The 18,517-nt window shown below is 36.7% G+C and overlaps 2 protein-coding genes across 2 annotated transcripts; one reads left to right on the forward strand and one right to left on the reverse strand.

Annotated features, from left to right (window-relative positions):
* Nucleotides 1-11,694: 11,694 nt before the first annotated feature.
* On the reverse strand, nt 11,695-12,493 carry LOC142625272 (serine/threonine-protein phosphatase 7 long form homolog). Its single transcript, XM_075798957.1, has 2 exons — nt 12,245-12,493; nt 11,695-12,141 (listed from the first exon to the last, which is right to left on the reverse strand). The coding sequence occupies exons 1-2, from the start codon at nt 12,332-12,334 to the stop codon at nt 11,695-11,697; spliced, it is 537 nt and encodes a 178-aa protein (XP_075655072.1). The 5' UTR covers nt 12,335-12,493.
* A 2,729-nt stretch (nt 12,494-15,222) lies between these two features.
* LOC142623300 (epoxide hydrolase 1-like) lies at nt 15,223-17,377 on the forward strand. Its single transcript, XM_075796695.1, has 4 exons — nt 15,223-15,605; nt 15,704-15,886; nt 16,025-16,266; nt 17,022-17,377. Exons 1-4 carry the CDS (start codon nt 15,315-15,317, stop codon nt 17,269-17,271), a joined length of 966 nt encoding a protein of 321 aa, XP_075652810.1. The 5' UTR covers nt 15,223-15,314; the 3' UTR covers nt 17,272-17,377.
* The last annotated feature ends 1,140 nt before the right edge of the window (nt 17,378-18,517 follow it).

An 18,517-nucleotide genomic window follows, 5' to 3' on the forward strand; every position in this document is an offset into this window, starting at 1 on the left:
AATAAAGGATCTCCAAAATCTGATGAAGGAAAGGTTTAACCACTATATATCATACTAAAAGATATGGGATGCGAAACAAAAGGCTATTGCAAACATACACGGGAATTGGAAAAAGTCGTACCAAAAGTTGCAGAAGTTGTTGTTGGCATATAAGGATAGCGATCCAGGTACACAAGTAAAGTTTCGGTCAATCAACGGGGACATACCGGGTACTATTATATTCAAGTATATGTTCTGGGCTTTTGCTCCTTCCATTGCTGGATTCGCACATTGTAGGCCAGTGATTAGTATTGATGGAACTCATCTTTATGGAAAATATAAAGGAAAGTTGTTGATTGCAATGGCTACTGATGCTAATAATGAGATTTTTCCGCTTGCCTTTGCGGTTGTGGATGATGAGACGGGGGCCAGTTGGGGATGGTTTTTAGAATGCTTGCGGACTGCAATACGGGATGTGGTACCCAATTCTGGCATTTGCATAATATCAGATCGACATAAAGGTATAATATCATCCATTGCCCAGTGGCCTAATAATTATGTTCCGGTATATCATAGATATTGCATTAGACATGTGGCTAGCAACTTCAACACCCAATTTAATGACAATTCTTAAAGTCTTTGGCCTTGAAAGCAGGATACGAGCATCAAGATCGCAAACTTGAAAAAATATTGGATTGCCTTAAGGAAGTTGAACTCAAATTCAGTAAGGATCCCAATCCCAATATAGCAAAAAAGAAGCCGTACTCCTATCTAACGAAGGAGGGTCTGGATAAGTGGACACTGTCACATGATGGTGGACACCGCTACGGGGCAATGACTACCAATATGTCTGAGTGTTTCAATGGAGTTCTAAAAGGTGCACGTGGACTACCCATATCTGCATTGGTTGACTACATTTGGTGCAAACTTGTCGCCTATTTCAATGATCGGCGCACTAAAATATTGGGTGATATTGAACATGGTCAGAAGTTCAGCAAGCATGCCATGGAGAAATATGAAGCAAATTATGAAAAAGGGACAAGACACTATGTGAGGCCATTTAACCAGCAGAATGGTGTATATCAGGTTTGCACAACACATAATCCACACAGCTTTAATAGGGGAGACCATAGTCATGAAGTAAGATTGCTGGAGAACACATGTACTTGTGGCAAATGGGAAATCTATAAGATCCCTTGTTCACATGTGATTGCAGTTTGTATCAGGGAACATGTCAATGCAATGAGGTATATTGACCCATGTTATACTTTACAACAGCGACTTGCCACCTATTCACATGAGTTTTGTGTGCCCAAGGATAAGTCATTATGGCGGGAGGTTGCTGGCCCAAAGTTGTACCTTGACCTTGAAATGTTACGAGACAAAGGTCGACCTATGTCAACAAGAATAAGAAATGAGATGGATTGGAGGGAGAGTCAACCCAAGCCGAAATGTGGAGTGTGTCATGAAGAGGGCCATAACCGCAGGAGATGTCCGAATGTGATTTGTGCATCAACAAGCAGCCATGTTCCAAACTAGGTAAGCAACGCATGCAATTTTTCTTTTTTTGGGATATACTTATTAGCAGTCAGCAGTTCTGTCCCATGTACTAGGAGTGCCAAAAGCTCTTGATAATAGAAGCTATAGAAGTGATAGAAACATTTAGCGTTGAACAATTTCTAACCTATTTTATATGTGCTTTCATAAGTCTCCAGGTATTTTCAATCTATGTATTGACAAGTATTTTTTTTTTTTTTGGGTAGGGCTTATATTGACATTTATTTCATTTTGGGTAGGGGCGTGGGTTTCACATATCTTAAACATCATTCTACGCCATTAGTTGGTGTTGGTTACACATGGCTGTTTAATGTTGTTGAGAATATTCATATTTTTAAGGTATTTAATTGGTGCTCGGTATAAATCACCGTGATGTTAGTACTAGTCTAGATTTTCTTCTATATTGGAAGATATCTAAGTACTTTTCCTACTTATCTTTTTATGATTCTGGCATGACAATTAAATAAATAGTGTCTAATATCCTCGGCTTATATTGCTTCACATGGAAAGCCATCATTGCATATGCACCTTATTTGGTGTGGTTGTGAAAGAAAAAAAAAAAAACCTACCACTTGGCTCAACTTAAGCTTTAACCATCAAGCTACTTGAAACTAAATTAATTAATAGTGGGTTTGAGCTTTCTAATAAGATGAATAAATCAAGCTTGAGTAGCTTATTACTAGGATTGTTTCTAGTCCTACTTACGGGTGTCCAGTATCTTGCAACCTTTCCCTTCCTTTATTCCCAATTATAAATGTCTATCTAAAATTTGGCAGCCTTTGCTCTATATGCTTGTAGAAATCTGATTTGTTAGAAATCACCCATCATATGAGCAATTTTCTCCTATTTCTTCTTCAATTACATTGCCATTTTTTAAAATATAATCATGACTTATAAATGCACATCTCTGGTAAATCTTTTACTATGAACCCTAAGTAATTGAAGGTTGACGCCTGGTTTGTGTTTGCACTGTTTAATAAAGAAACATGGGTACATCATAATCATGTTTGTTATAGGACAGATCAGCTTTGTGGCACCATGTGGGCTGTTATAGCCTGTTTCTTTCCATAGCTAGAAATGCACTCTAAATTAGATTGTTGGCTTTGCAAGATCAAAATATTCTTGGTTCTTTTTCATATCCTATTACCTTTGAAGCTTATGTGACTTGTCTTTATCTGATTTCTTTTCATTGATTTATAAAGGTGCGGCAATGGAGGTAAACATTTCTCACCGAAGCCGACAAGAAATTTTGACTACTGCTGATCTTGCACACCCTAGACTCTTTAACAATGCACTAAATGAGTTGAGGGTTGAAAGTTTCATTGCAATGCATAATTTACAAAAATCAAATCTTAGCATGATCAAGTGTAGATATAACATGAGTCCTAATCTTTTATCCCAAAAAAAGAAAAGAAAAAAAGCCGTGGATATATTATATAATGTTGCTTACACTGCTTTTTCTTCTTTGGTTCTAGGCGCATCACCACATCCGGTGGAAGGAGAGTCAATATTTATTAATGGAGAGTCAATATTTACTAGTCCAGAAAAATCAAGACTACAAGAGCACTGAATTAGCATGGCCAGCAAAAAAAATGGATGACCAACAAGAGCACTGTTATTAAGTGTTTTGTTTGTTTAAATTCTGGAATTAGACTGTCAGTAACCTCTGGACTGAATTTCAAATACAATATTTAATTTTTAATTTTTGATTATGAAGTTGTTCCAAAAATGGATGTTTAGGATAGAGATATTAGAGGGTCTTTGTCATCTTAAATGACTGATTATTAAGTGGCAGCAGCTTTTTAATGGAAAAAGGCACTCTTTCTTGATTTTATAGGAAACAATAGATAAATAACTTAGGCTCAGACCCTTTGTTTTTTTAAAAGCAAGCAATACTTTATTAGAAACATAAGTTTGGCTCAGACCTGTGTGATGATGAAGAAACCTATTTGTAATGCAAGAACTAAGAAGCCTGCTGCATTAGTCTGATCACTTTTAGTTGGGTGGAACTGGTTTGTTGGAAGCTTATTTTTCCCTTATTTACTTAGCTGCATGTATCCTTGTTTAGATGATTACACAGTGCCACCATGATCTTTTCGACTCAATTCAAAAGAAAACAAGTTCAGAGAATTTTAGAAAAGTAGAAACTTGTAACTGGAAAGGCACAAGAACTAATAAATCAAAAGACTAAATTACAAGGATGTGAATTTAAATTCAACATTCTTCACTAAAACAGAGTAACTACAATACCATGAAATAGACAAGAACATGCTATTTTTTGATAGGCACAGAAGGTTGCTGCTTGAACAGTAGAGTTTTACAAAAGAAGATGCCCATTTGGTCAACCAAGCCCACCCCAGTCAAGCTATCATCAACAATATAAGCCATGAAGAAGCCTATCATTGCAGTGCGGCCTGCATAAAACACAATATACAGCATAGACAGATTAGTACGATATAGCATCTTATATATATACACACACAAACTAGGTAAGAGAAAACAAATGCACTGAACAAACCACCATTGGGAATATTTGAGTTAGTGCCTATAGCTGAAAAGCTGCTAATGTAGTAAAGGTGTTAGCTTTGAGATTGAAATTAGTATTGAAGTTCATAGTTTCAATCTTCCAGGACATGGAATTGGAGAGCATCCCATCAACCTGACCAGAAAGCTTGTTCTGCTAAACATAAAGCCCCACGAGGTTCAGCATTTGTGACAAAGATGCAGGAAGTTCACCATTGAGCTCATTAGAGCTCAAATCTAAGTGGGTCAGCTCTTTTAAATTCCCAAAACTTAATGGAACCAAACTAGATAGCTTATTACCAGTAAAATTCAGCTTCACCAAACTACTCAACTGGCCTGTGAGCTGGGATTGTGCCTGTGAGCTGGGAATAATCGGTTAGAGGGCTCTCTCCCTAAGGAGATTGGCAATGCAGCTTCTTTGCAAAGGCTTGTTCTCAATAACAATCTCTTGGGAGGCACTATACCAAAGGAGATTAGAAATCTCACAAATCTTTTATCTCACACAACCACAACACTGCTCATATTATAAAATTATTTTTCATAAACTACATAATAAAAAGACTTAAAGGTAATAGGAACATGAATTTCACAGGAAATTCAGCTCCACAGGTAAAATTAGAGACACAATCTACTGTTTAAAATGGTTTGAACACATGATATTAAGCAGTGGTCCATATATATATTTTTTTAAAATGATAACATCAGTCCTCTGCACAAGATCAGTGGGGAAATCTAACATATAATTTGATGAATAAAAAATGCATATCAACAATCTCCATCAGGTGGAATCAATTATTCACTAATCTCCATTTTCCTCATTTGTTTTATTAATACATGTAAAGATAAAATTAAAACATAATCACTTGCAAAAATGCATATTAACAAGTATATCCTAGTCTTAGAAACCAAATGATGTCTAACCATCCACTTGGCCATCATTGGCTAAAGAAAGATAAACCTTAATTCCTCAACCAGATAGAGAGACAGAGAGATTGCCACTTTTTTAATAATCTTAATGGTTAAGGTAAGGAGTCATATCTTAGGGCAGCAAATGACATCCCAGGCTATTTTTTCCCCTTTCACTAGGCCATATGAACCCTTCCATAGAAAACTAGCAAGTTTCTTTCTATAGCCTTTAGTCTTCTTAGGCCGGATAAACAGATTGGACCAAAAGGCTTGGATTCTAGCATGTGATCTTTTCCAACAGGAACAAACAATCTTGGTATCTCAATTTACCAGAAATGAGATGAACACCCAAATACCTCACAGAAAATCTCTTTCAACCTGTTCAGTACTCCCCCAAAGAAAATCTCACTCTTAAAAGGATTAGCACAAAGGCCAGAAAATCTTCTAAACTCCTCAATACGTAGCTCAATAACTTTGATAGAGTTCACCTTAGTTGCACTAAGTATTAGAAGGTCATTTGGATGGAATTTAAAGTGCTCAGCCTGGACTTTAAAGTCCAGGATTGGGTGAACTCTAACCTGAAACTCTTAATATCTAACCTGAAACTCTTAATATCCAACCTCTGTTGTGCTGTTCTGCTTGTCACTTTGTTGTTCTTCTGAGTTCACAGTTTACTGGCTGCATCTGCATGTTTGTACCTGTTTCTTAGTTTAGGCAGAACAGATACATAAATGTGGAGTTACATTTCCATATTCAGTCAGAAGGGTTTAAAGAAAAAGGAATTTCTTAACACCTCTCCTCTCCTTGTCCCGCCACATATATATCTCTTAAATATTTAAATCAATGACTCATTTGTCTTCTTGTCAACCAAAATTATCTTCTATTGTCAATGACCTTCTAGATTCAGAAAATCTCCTCTCATTGGATCAGAAAAATTATGGAAGTGTTACATTTTGTCTCCTTACAAGTGACAATATTTATACATGCTAGTTTTAGTCGACACATTGCCTAATCACACTCTTCTTGGGCAGTCTATATTGCCATTCTGCACCAATGTACGACTTGAAAGTATAATACGCTTAATATATCATTGTTTAAGCTGAGCATGAGCCCAAACATCAACCCACATCTGGAGATGCAAATGCAGAAGTCAAATTGAACATGTATAAACTATCAATGGCTATTTGTTTTACCTAAACATGAAAGGGTCCATTTGAATTTCATGTGTCATTATCATAAGAAATTATGAAACAAGTAATTTTTTTTCAAATCCAAGAAATTATTCATGTACCACGATGAGAACTTCCTACTTAAATAGATTCCTTTCCAAATAATGAATTTGCTCAGTAGATTCTATAAAAACAATTGATGGAACAGTTAAACTGCTGTAGGACTATCATCTAGGCTCTCTATTCATACAAAATACTAATGCTACACTGTGTTTTATAATAAAATTTTATCTTGTAAACTGTTTAGATGGGGTGATTATATTTTTGTCCTATCCTGATGTGAATAGAGCTGTATATTGAAGCATAGGATTGGATTTGTAGGCAGTGCAACATTTTAGAGTTGTGAGTTTGATAGATTAGTCACATAGTAATGAATGGCTTCTTATTAATTTGAGAATTTCATTGATTAGTCAACCTCTCATTAGTTTAGCTTGATACTTTTAATATGTCCAGTCACATACGTGATAGATTGTTCAATATTGGGCACACGAATAAAGTATTAACATTATTTTGTTCTAATTATGATTTGATATGTAAAGACTTACTATTATTGATCAGCTTGGTACTGGTGGGGTTGGATATGTTTGGCCAATATGTGATGGAAGTCATGAAGCCAATCCCTGTAGATGACTCTGCTGAGGCAAGGTAAACTACAGATGATGATCAGAAGTTATTAACTCAAGATCATCATATGCTGATTTGGTTAACTGAATTGGAGCTATGTTCATATGCTACCAAGTTTTGTTTTATATACACTTCATTCCTTTGACTTAAACTCAATAGCTGAGCATCACCAGAAGAGCCTTTGCATCAGTCCCCACAGCTTTAATTTATCAGGCTTTGTGTATGGTGATGTAGATGGCCAGTTAATCAACTTTCTCCTTTTTGATTAAAGGGTAACATTTTATTAACAGAGCAAATGAATTTAATGAAGGGTTCCAAAACAAACTAGAAACAAGCAGCAAAAGAAAGCTACAACCAAATAATAACAATTAACTGCTAAGCCGATTTAACCATGCTGTAGGACTCCCATTAATTAGCTAGCTATCAGCTAAACAACCAAAAGAACCCCCTAAGAAAAAGGAAATTTACTCAGATCAAAGAGAGGAAAGGGGATATATCATCTATTACACAGAATTCAATTGAGGAGAGAGCACTTCACTTCCTTGCAAACCATAGCTTACCATTATGAACACAAACATCCTTTGAGCCAAAACAAGGCACAGAACAGCTGCCAAAGCTAGTTTGCAGAGAGTAATCTTAGGTATAGAAAATCTAACTGCACGGTTTTTTAGGAAAAATATGGTTATTTTATCAAAATAATTTACTATTAAAAAACCAAATTGTTCAAATAAAATCTTACAATTCGGAATTTCCTAAATAAATGGTTGATTTTTTGTAGTTTGATTTGTTTTCTTGCAAATATGATACTATTTTTAGAGTTACTATAATAAGAATAATAATTCATTCGTTCATTATATTAAGAGTTTCAGGTCATTATATTAAGAGTTTCAGGTTAGAGTTCACCCAATCCTGGACTTTGCAATGCATAATTCTAGTGAAGACCTCCACTTTGTTTGCACATACAACACCAGTCTATGAATCAGCATCAGCAAAAGAAGAAAATTAGAAGATAAACACTAAGAATTGGTACCTAGGGGTCGCTTAGAATCAGCACCTAGCAAAAAAAACTTAGGCATTAGCACCTAAGGTGTTAGGAATTAGCACCCAATGGATTGGAAAATCTCCAATCTGAAACTCATTAATCAATATTCTCTTCTCAAATACAAATAAATCAGGAGCTTTTATAGAGCTAGACCTTCTAGGAAATAAAGAGAAAGATAGTGACTAATGAAACTAATCCTAACTGAACTCAAATACTAATCCCTATCTAATATCAAATCTAATACTTATCCGAATAAAAGTCTACAAACTATCCAATTTCCTATGAGATAAATAAAAAAAATTAAATCTGAAAATATAAATTTTAAAATAATTTTGGTTTTGCTCCTGCATCACGAGGTCACGAAGTCTCAATTTATTAGCAAGGATATTGGTAATACATTTGTATATAAAGTTGCAGCAAAATATAGGCCTAAATTCTCCCATCTTTGGTGGGTTTGGGACTTTTGGGCAAGATTTATGTTGGTAGGATTAACTTCACCAAGCAACTTGCCATTATTGAAAAAGCTCTTTACTGCACTAATAACATCCTCCTCAATATAGGCCAAGACTTTTTATAAAGGAAAGAAGAAAAACCATTAGGGCCAGGGGCTTTATCATCTTTCATTGAGGAAAAAATGCTCTGGATTTCCTGTGGAGTTACAGGCTTCGTAAAATATCTATATTGGACAGGAAACAAGTCAATTTTTCCAATGTCAACATCATTAAGCTTGCTTGAAGGAGGGCCAAGAAGCTTCTTAAAGAGACTCACATCAAGCTCTTTAATAGCTTTAGTATCCTTTATCCTCACTCCATCATTCACCAAGCATCTAATGAAATTCCTTGCTGTCCTAATGCTTAAAGCTCTGTGGAAGAAGCTAGTATTTTGATCCCCATGATTGAGCCAAGAATTTCTAGATTTCTGCTTCATAAATGATTCCTCTGCATTACTTAATGAAAGATAATGATGCAAACATTCCTTCCCTCTGCTAATCAACTCAACACTAGGGGAGGAAAGAAGCTGACTTTGCACCTGCTCCAACTCCAGGGGCGTTGAAAGGTAACCAATGAAAGGTAATGATGCAAACAATCCCTCTCTTTGCTAACCAACTCAACACTAGGGAAGGAAAGAAGCTGACTTTCCACCTGCTCCAATTCTAGCATAGCTTTAACAACCCTTTGAGACAAGCAATTGCACTGATTACCATTTATCTTCTTCAAAGTAGCTTTTACTGCTTTTAGCTTATTACAAAGAATGAACATTGTTGAACCATGATACACACCATTGCAAGCTTCTCTAACCCAGTCAAGAAAATTTTCATTATCAGCCCAAAACCTAAAGAAATTGAAAGGCTTTGGACCAAAATTTGGTTTATCCTTAAAAGTAATCATGGAATAACAATGATTAGATACTCCACCTCCAAACTCTACTACCAACTGTCTAAATTGATTAAACTAAGCTAAATTAGCAAGAACTCTGCCCAACAGAAAGTTTAATAGTCTCCAAGTCTGTTCACAAAGCCCTTCTGTCCATACCATCATTTTGGGCATAAACAAAGGTACCCATTTAACTAATTGTAGCAGAGGAGATAGAGGTTCTGTTCACAGAACTCTACCCCTATAGAAGACTGCACCACTATGTGGATGCGCACCCTCACCACCCAACAAAAGTCCAAACTTTGTAAAGCAAAAAATCAATAAAAACTCAGACTTATATCCATAAGAAGTCTAGCTAAGAAGAAAAAACAAATTAGCTATAAAATCAGAACTCACAAAGGGTTAGCTGCATATAAATTTCCAAAAAAGAAAAAGGAAATTAGTTCATACTTACAATAACAATCTCAAGACTGCAGCAGCCCTTATAGGATTCCAATAATTAGGATGCACCCTCCCCGCGTTTACTTCTTTTTTGGTTGCGTTTAGTGTATTGTTTGGTCGGAACATGCTCTGTTACTTGCTCATAATGTTATATTTTAAGCTTTTACAAACAAACAAATTCATGCACAAAGAAACCCAAAAAATATATGGAATTAAAATCAAAGTAAAGCACTTGGAATACCAGGTGGGAACCTGTGCCGCATCTCCTTGGTTGGATGGCGTGAGTCGATTTCCGTGTGGGTGGAGCGTTAGCGTTTGCATCCTGTGGCTGCTCAGCTTGGTCACCTTGCCCCTGCTCAACGTCACTTTCGTGTGGATGCGTGGCTTGTGGAACATGTATCAAGGTAGAGGAGGTAGGAGGTGATTGCGTCTGACTTGGGCTGGTAGACATGAGCTCAACATGGGGTGTTTGAAGGCTAGGGGTCGGTATAACTATCTGGGGGGAGCTATAGGACGGGGCCGTGGGTGAGTTGTGGTCAACGGTGGTGGTGTGTAGGGAGGACTCAAATTCAACATGGGTAAATAGCGAGTGAGATCCAGTGTCAATGGGAGGGATGGGTGGCATGGAACAGCTGGTTGTGTCCCTAGGGGTGGACACAGGTGGAACAGGGGTCACAGTGGCCAGAGGAGGGCTAGGGGCAAGTCGATGACGTGTCATTGGAGCAGTTGAGCTCGTACTGGGCCCTAAATTTGGTATTTCAGTCTGGTTTGCTCATTCATCATTGGTTGGCACATCGATACGATCAACCTCATCCACATCCTCAAGGGCCTTCTTAATGACCTTATATTCATAAGATTCTTCATTGAACCAGTTGAGGATAGCCAGTTGGGTTGCAAGCTGTCATTAAATCATGGGCATATATTAAGTACAACACATACATAACATCAAACACAACATATAAGTGAAAAATTAATTAATGCACATTACCAAAATGTCCATCTTAGCACTAGCGCGGTCGATATACAGTCGAGTGATTCTACGATACCACACCATATATGGATGATGACGTGACATCACCTCCTCCATCCTGGGTGCATTACAAACGTACTCGTCACGATCATTCCACTTTTGAATATGGACTGCATGTTCCTCCGACTAATTTTTCTCTACCTTGCCTCTCGCATCTATTTTGTGCAAAGCATGATTGGTATTAGCATCTGTGGGTTGTTCCTGCTTTAGCCCAAACTGTCGCAGGACACGATCAGGTAGGTGGAACTCTACAAGCCAAAAACATATAAGTGGAATGGTTGACCTCCACATGTTACTTCCCTCAATGCTAAAACTAGGAGGAAGGTGGCTCAAGTCATTTTCGTATGGCTCCCACTTAACCTACAAAAGCCACCAAGTAAAGTAACCACATTCAGCTAATTTCCCATAATTTGCATAACAAGTACCACAATAGTTGGCAATGAAAAACTTTTTGAAGGGTTATGGACGTATAAATATTATACCTGGTCGGGCCGTGTTGTGGCAATTTGATTGCGATATGCGGAAAGCATGTGCGTGGGAGCATTCTTTGTACACATCGCCCCTGCCCACCTACAAGCAAGTAACATCGCATGGTCATTAGCATTAGCCGTTTACGTATAAAAATGTGGCATAATACATGGGTTTTACTAATTATGCAATAGATACTTACTGCATAGCAAGAGGAATTGGTGGTAGTGGTGGACCATAAACACCCTCGGGTTGGGGCACCATTTGTGGGGACATATGTGGGAACCTGACATATATCCACAATTGGACTAAAATCAGTGGTCCGCCAATCTGCTTTGCCTTCTTGTCGGTTGCATTACACAACTATCTATTCAACCATGATAAGGCTGCACTACCCCAACTATACTTGAGTGGATTACGAAGGTTCTGCATGAACTCTAACCACATGAGATGGACCCTATCTCTGGACTTGTCAAGAAATACCATATCCCCTAGTAGGGCTAGTATATAACAGCGAGCATACTAATGAATTTGAATCTCATTGGCATTCAGAGGCAGTGGTTGTCTGATTCTTTCAACAAGTGCGGGTATTAGAATCCTTTGACCTTTTAGCATAGTTTGAGGGCCATTTGGAATTTGAATTCCAAGCATTTCAGCACACACGTCTTCCCAAATTCTTTTAGAAGGCCCAACCATTGCCTCACCCTCGATGGGCAACCCCATGATAACTTCCACATCTTGCAATGTGATCGTCATCTCACCATGTGATAGGTGGAATGTATGGGTCTCTGGGCGCCATCGCTCTACAAATGCAGTGATCAGTGCATGGTCTAGTTGTATGGATGGGACCAAGTGCAGACCCTCTAGACCAAGCAACCTCACAATGGCAAGGACACGATCATCTACCATAGGATCTCGAAGTCTCAATTCTTCATGGCGACTTCGACAATCCAATGTGCCAGGAGGATCCTACAAATATTATAACAATAGATGAAAATCTTATGCAAATATTTAGTATTTATGGCTGATTAGTATTTATGGCTAATCTTATGCAAAAAACTCATGCAATTACCTGTCCCCCAGGGTTCCACAGTAACTCAGATCGATGTTTAACTTGTTCCGTCAATACACTACGATCAATGGGTCCAGGATCTATTGTCATGCTGCAAAAAGTTTATGTGTCATATCAGCTATAAATAATAGGGAGAAAGAAATAATTAGAAGACTTAAGGCATAACAAGAAAAGGAGATCAAAAAGTCAAGCTCAAGCATAAGATGGATAAAGAGGAGCTATGCTCTACTAGAACAATATTAATCAAGGGAAACAATACAAATGACTTGGCTTGAACTACCACATTCGTGTGCCCACCAACACAAAAATTGAAGCATTCCTCTGTAGATATTGAAAAAATTGAATAAACGGTCAACAAACAACTGAATCATTCCTTTTCCCACCATTGAATAAAAGTTAGCACATCAGAAAAAAAAATCATTCCTAACATATTTCAGTCAACCATTAATACATAAGAAACTTGTAAACTTCCTGTGTCCACCATCTCAAAAATTGAATCATTCCTAACATATTTCAGTCAAGCATTAGCAATCTACACAAATTAACTAAGATACTATTAAACTCATAGAAAAGCAATCATGATTTGGGCAGATTATATAGGTTTGAGGGAGAAAGAAATAATTAGAAGATTCAGATGCATAACAAGAACAAATAAAAACTAAACCCAAATCTCCAAATCACTAAACCTAAAAACCAAATCAAAACCCATTTCAACCAATAATTAAAGAGAAACAAATCACATGAGAGAGAGAGAGAGAGAGAGAGAGAGAGAGAGAGAGAGAGAGAGAGAGAGAGAGAGAGAGAGAGAACGAACCTGCTGGTTGATGATGGACGGAGAAAACGGCGTAGGAAGAGAGAGACACCGGAGAGAGAGAGAGAAAGAAGAACGACGTAGAAAGAGAGAGACGCCAGAGAGAGAGAGAGAGAAGAACGATGTAGAAAGAGGGCAAAATTTGGGAAGCAGTACAGTAAGGGAAAAATTTCAGAAACGCCGGAGAGAGACGCCAGTGTAGAAAGAGAGAGACACCGGAGAGAGAGAGAGAGAAGAACGGCGTAGAGAGAGAAGACTGAAGGGCTGTAAATCGATTATAGGATACTCGGATTGCAGTTGTAAAATTTTTTTTTAACTGCAATGGAAGTCGAGTACAGTATACTCGACTTTTAATGGAAGTTGAGTATCCTATACTCAATTTTATGGTTTTAGTTTTTTTAACTGGAATAGAAGTCGAGTATATTATACTCGACTTTTAATGGAAGTCGAGTATCCTATACTCGATTTTAGTGGTTTCTACCTGGCTTTTTCCTCTCTTTTTTAATCCACGTCAGAACTATTTTTAGTAGGAAGTTGAGTTTAGTAAAATCGACTTTCAAAAAGAGTCCAACTAACAAATTAAATTTGAACGCATGCTTTCGTCCTAAAATTTTTCCCTTATTGTACTGTTTCCCAAATTTTGCGCTGAGAACCACCTTGCTTCTTGTTTTCAACAAATGTGCTGCAAAGTTATGGGATGGATTTATGTATATTGTTTTATTTTTCACTTTCTTGAATTTGAAATACATAGACAACCTTTTAGTTAATGAAGGTTGATTTTTAAAGTACCAGTCGGGGACTATGCTTTATGTGTACAAATTTGTAAAGGGCCAGCCTTATATATAGGAATTCAACTAGGTATTTGTCTTCACCCGCTAGTGATTTTTCATATTGTCTTCACAGCCCGCTATTAGTAGCGGCTCCAGAAATTTTGTTCAGGGTGTTCCTTAGGAAGTATAAATTACACAATCTTTTTTTTTTTTAGCCTTTAGGTAATTAGGTTTGATTCAATATTATTAATTCTATTCCGTTCCGGCCGTAATGGCCGGAAAATACCGTGCCAGTAAACAAATCGGAACAGTAACCCACCCTATTCCACTTCGGAAAAAATTTCGGGTCATTCTGGCCTATTTTGGGTTTTTCGATAAATATTAGCCGAAATTCAAGATTTGGCTGGCATGAAGTTTGTGCTTAAAAAAAAAAAAATTGTTCTTAAAACCAAAACAAATTTGCATTGTATAAACCAAAAGGTACCTGTACCTGTACAGCTAAAAAAAACCATATTAAAAAATTTGAGACTCAAAATTTGAGAAGAGGCACTGCCATGCTAGTACTGGTAGAAGGCACAGAAGTTACGAATACGTGTAGATGAAGATGTGATAAAATTTAAAAGTATGAAGTGTGAAAATTGGAGACAGAAGACGTGTGTGGTTAAGAATAAACAAGAAAAAATAATTAAAAATGAGAAGTAAGTAATATATGTCTGGTGAGGAAAAATAATATTGTAATGAAAAATAATAAAAGATTGAAAATTGTGTTGTATTGAGCAGTATGCTTAGTCAAAAGAATCAAGCTACTACCCCGCCTGTAGTAGTTTTATTATAATTTTTTTTTTAGTTTTTAATTTTTGCTTGAATAACCCTAATATATTGTTAAGTTGCTCAAATTATGGACCAAAATTTAATTTTATTGACATAAAAAAAATTCAGGGTGGTCCCAAATTTTTTTTAAAGGTAAGTAAATGTAAAATTTTAAATTATTATATAATCTTTTTAAAAAACATTTAGTGTACTATACCTTATATGAAAATGAATTTTATATAAGACTCAAATTTATGTGAAATAATTATGTGGTACACCTTTATCAAAAAAAATTTAGCACACGATATACACAATAAATTTCAGCTTTGCTAGAACCATTTCAACTCATATATTAATATTATTGACATGTGAAAGCTCTACTTATTTTTTTGAGAATATGAATATGAAAGCTCTATTTGATTATTTCCCCTCTGTGGTTTGGAAATCGAGCGTGTAAAAGCGCGTTAGTCATGAAACTAGTCATTCCATTTCTTTGCCTAATGTATGTACATCGAAGTTGTCAAATTTGACTTTACAACCAACCTCACCTACCTCTTAAAAATTTCTAAAACAATACAATTCAATTATTCACATTCATGCTGCTTGAGCCGCCATTGATTTGATTGAGCACCGCTCTCTCTCTCTCTCTGTGAGGTTTGAGAGAAGCCAGAGAGAGACCATGAGTGAGTTGATCAATGTGAATCACCAAAGGGTCAAAACCAACGGGATATGGATACATGTAGCAGAGCAAGGGACAGGACCACTAGTTCTTCTTCTTCATGGCTTCCCTGAAACTTGGTATTCATGGCGCCACCAAATCAGCTTCTTGGCCAATAACGGTTATCATGTGGTTGCACCTGACTTAAGAGGCTATGGTGACTCTGACTCACCTCTCAATCCCGACTCATACTCTGTAATACATCTTGTGGGTGACCTCATAGGCCTACTTGACCATTTTGGTGAACAACAGGTATGATTGATATGCATGCATATAGATTTGTATATCAGTATAAGTGTTTAACTATAGAGGGATTTATCTCTGTCTTAATAATTTTGTAATTTGGGAAGGCATTTGTGGTGGGAACTGACTGGGGAGCAGTTGCTGGATGGCATTTGAGCCTATTTAGGCCTGATAGAGTGAAGGGACTAGTCACTTTAAATGTTCCATACTTTCCAAGATCTCCAAATGCTAAACCTATTGAATCTGTCAAACAAATGATTGGAGAAGGAAGTCATGTCTTTCAATTCCAGGTACTCCTACTTCCCCTTATGCCAACATTCATATGTGCTTGCCTTTTTGATTTTTTCATGTATTCGTGTACCACTACAATAGAGGGACATGTATAGGATTGTATATAATTGGAGCTTTCTGTGGGGTTATTTGAGAAGGAACCCGGAAGAGCAGAGTGGTCATTTGCAAGGTATGATTATTTGACAGTGATGAAGAAGTTCTTGCTTTTAAACAGAACAGATAATCTGGTAGCTCCTCCAGGCATGGAGATCATTGATTATCTGGAGACTCCATCATTGTTGCCATCATGGATTACTGAAGAGGACCTCCAAGTCTATGCAGACAAATTTCTGGAATCTGGTTTTACTGGTCCTTTCAACTATTACCGTGCCATGGATTTGTAAGTATAATCACTAGTCTTCAAATTTTTTTTCCCTTTAATCTAAGATTGATTTCTGAAATAAAACTTTGTTTGTTTAATTCAAAATACAAGAAAAATGATAAGGATGGAAACAAATCTCTTGGCACGTCTGCTGTGAAAGCTTCCACACACCTTATTATCTAATTTACATCTTAATTTGTTTGCATATAAGTTTCTCTATCACTAGAGCATATTCCATCTGATGAGCACAACTGATTCGTTTTAAGATGTGTTGACTGTTGACCCCCCCCCCCCCCCCAATTGCATTCCCCGGAATGTATAAGCTCTAATTCATCTTTGAAATGATTATTTCTGTCAAGATTCAACTTAAGTAGTTGATCAATCACTATCAATAAACAACAACAACTATCAATCCATATCCCCCATAAACTTCTCACATGAAACAATAGATACTTCTTGAGAGAAATATTTGTAGACTAGCATAGGACCAATATAACTTTTTCATAAATTATCATTTGAGAAATATTTGTAAATTATTGTCCAAGACAATTTCATTGGAACAACAGAAATAAAATTTTATACTTTGAAGTGGCAAGGAAGAATGGCAATGTTTGGGCTAGTATAAAGATGAGGCGTGTAAATATTTGTCTTCTTTAATAACATCATAAGAAGGTCCTCCATGATTTTTCTGAATAAGGTCCATCAGCCTAAGCCTTTGATTTACCTATATTGTTGCCCATGCCTTAGTTATGTTACCATTGAAATGATGACAGGAATTGGGAGTATCTTGCACCATGGCAAGGATCAAAAATAACTGTTCCAACGAAGTTCATTGCTGGTGACAAAGATATTGGTTTTGAAACTCTTGGCACAAAGGAATATGTGGAAGGAGATGTTTTCAAGAGCCTTGTCCCCAACCTCGAAGTTGTTATTCTAGATGGTCACCATTTTATCCATCAAGAGAAAGCTCAAGAAGTCTCACACGAAATTCTTTCCTTTCTTTCCAAAATTTCTGTGGACTAATGGATTTGTCTTTAGTTTAATTGTATTTGTAACCTGCATCTTTGATAATTATATCATGTAAGCAATCTTGATTAAAAAATTCAACTTCTTAATTCTTGTACACAGCACAAACAATTTCTGATGGCTGCCTATTAATAAGTTACATTAGCTTTATCTTGAGGCAAAAATTTAGTGTAATTGATCTTCTTCTCTCTTGGCTCCAAAAATGTAGTAAAATTCCAGAACTCTCTCTCTCTAAATAGAAAACTGAATTTTATTGATCAGAGAAAATGAATACAATCCAATGAATATGATTAACTACCACTACTCCTATGTATACATGATCTAAGCAAGCTAAACAAAATAACCAACTCCCAAAATGGAGGGAAAAGCAGTTACAACAAATCCTATCTAAATGGTACATGTGTGTCTTAGATAATCAATCCTACAACTACTTTATAACTCCCTAATCCATGTGGCATCATCTCCTCGAATGAATGGATGAATTGATCATGGTAAGGTACTGCTTCAATCAGGTCCATTAATTCTTTGCTAGCCCATCCTGATTCGACAGTAACCACTGGATCATCGCTACTTGCCACAGCTGCATCTTGAAGCTTTCCCTGTTCTGAGATCCACCTTGCTTTGCATCTTGTACCTCTCCCTGATGCTGAGAACCACCTTGCTTCTTGTTTTCAACAAATGTGCTGCAAAAATATGGAATGGGTTTATGTATATTGTTTTATTTTTCACTTTCTTGAATTTGAAATACATAGACAACCTTTAGCTAATGAAGGTTGATTTTTAAAGTACCAGTCGGGGACTATGCTTTATGTGTACAAATTTGTAAAGGGCCAGCCTCATATATAGGAATTCAACTAGGTATTTGTCTTCACCAGCTAGTGATTTTTCATACAGTTTTCTACATATTCCCGTCATAGCCCGCTATCAGTGGCGGCTTCAGGAATTTTGTTCAGAGTGTTCCTTAGGAAGCATAAATTACACAATCTTATTTCTTTTTAGCCTTTAGGTAATTAAGTTTGATTCAATATTATTAATTCCATTCCGTTCCGGCCGTAACGACTGAAAAATATCGTATCGGTAAACAAACCAGAACAGTAACCCACCCTATTCCCCTTTGGAAAAAATTTTGGGTCATTCTGGTCTATTTCGGGTGTTTTGGTAAATATCGGCCGAAATTCAAGATTCGGCCGGCATGAAGTTTGTGCTTAAAAAAAAAAATTGTTCTTAAAACCAAAACAAATTT

Source organism: Castanea sativa, chromosome 2 (genome assembly GCF_040712315.1).
Source record: "Castanea sativa cultivar Marrone di Chiusa Pesio chromosome 2, ASM4071231v1".
NCBI classification, from domain to species: Eukaryota; Viridiplantae; Streptophyta; class Magnoliopsida; order Fagales; family Fagaceae; genus Castanea; species Castanea sativa.

Bases quoted from the DNA above. Each gene is read 5' to 3' on its own strand.
- LOC142625272 (XM_075798957.1), bottom strand. From the start codon at position 12,334: ATGACAATAGATCCTGGACCCATTGATCGTAGTGTATTGACGGAACAA. The intron at 12,142-12,244 runs GTAATTGCATGA...TAATATTTGTAG, and splicing joins TGTGGAACCCTGGGGGACAG to GATCCTCCTGGCACATTGGA.
- LOC142623300 (XM_075796695.1), top strand. From the start codon at position 15,315: ATGAGTGAGTTGATCAATGTGAATCACCAAAGGGTCAAAACCAACGGG. The intron at 15,606-15,703 runs GTATGATTGATA...TAATTTGGGAAG, and splicing joins ACCATTTTGGTGAACAACAG to GCATTTGTGGTGGGAACTGA. The intron at 16,267-17,021 runs GTAAGTATAATC...AAATGATGACAG, and splicing joins TATTACCGTGCCATGGATTT to GAATTGGGAGTATCTTGCAC.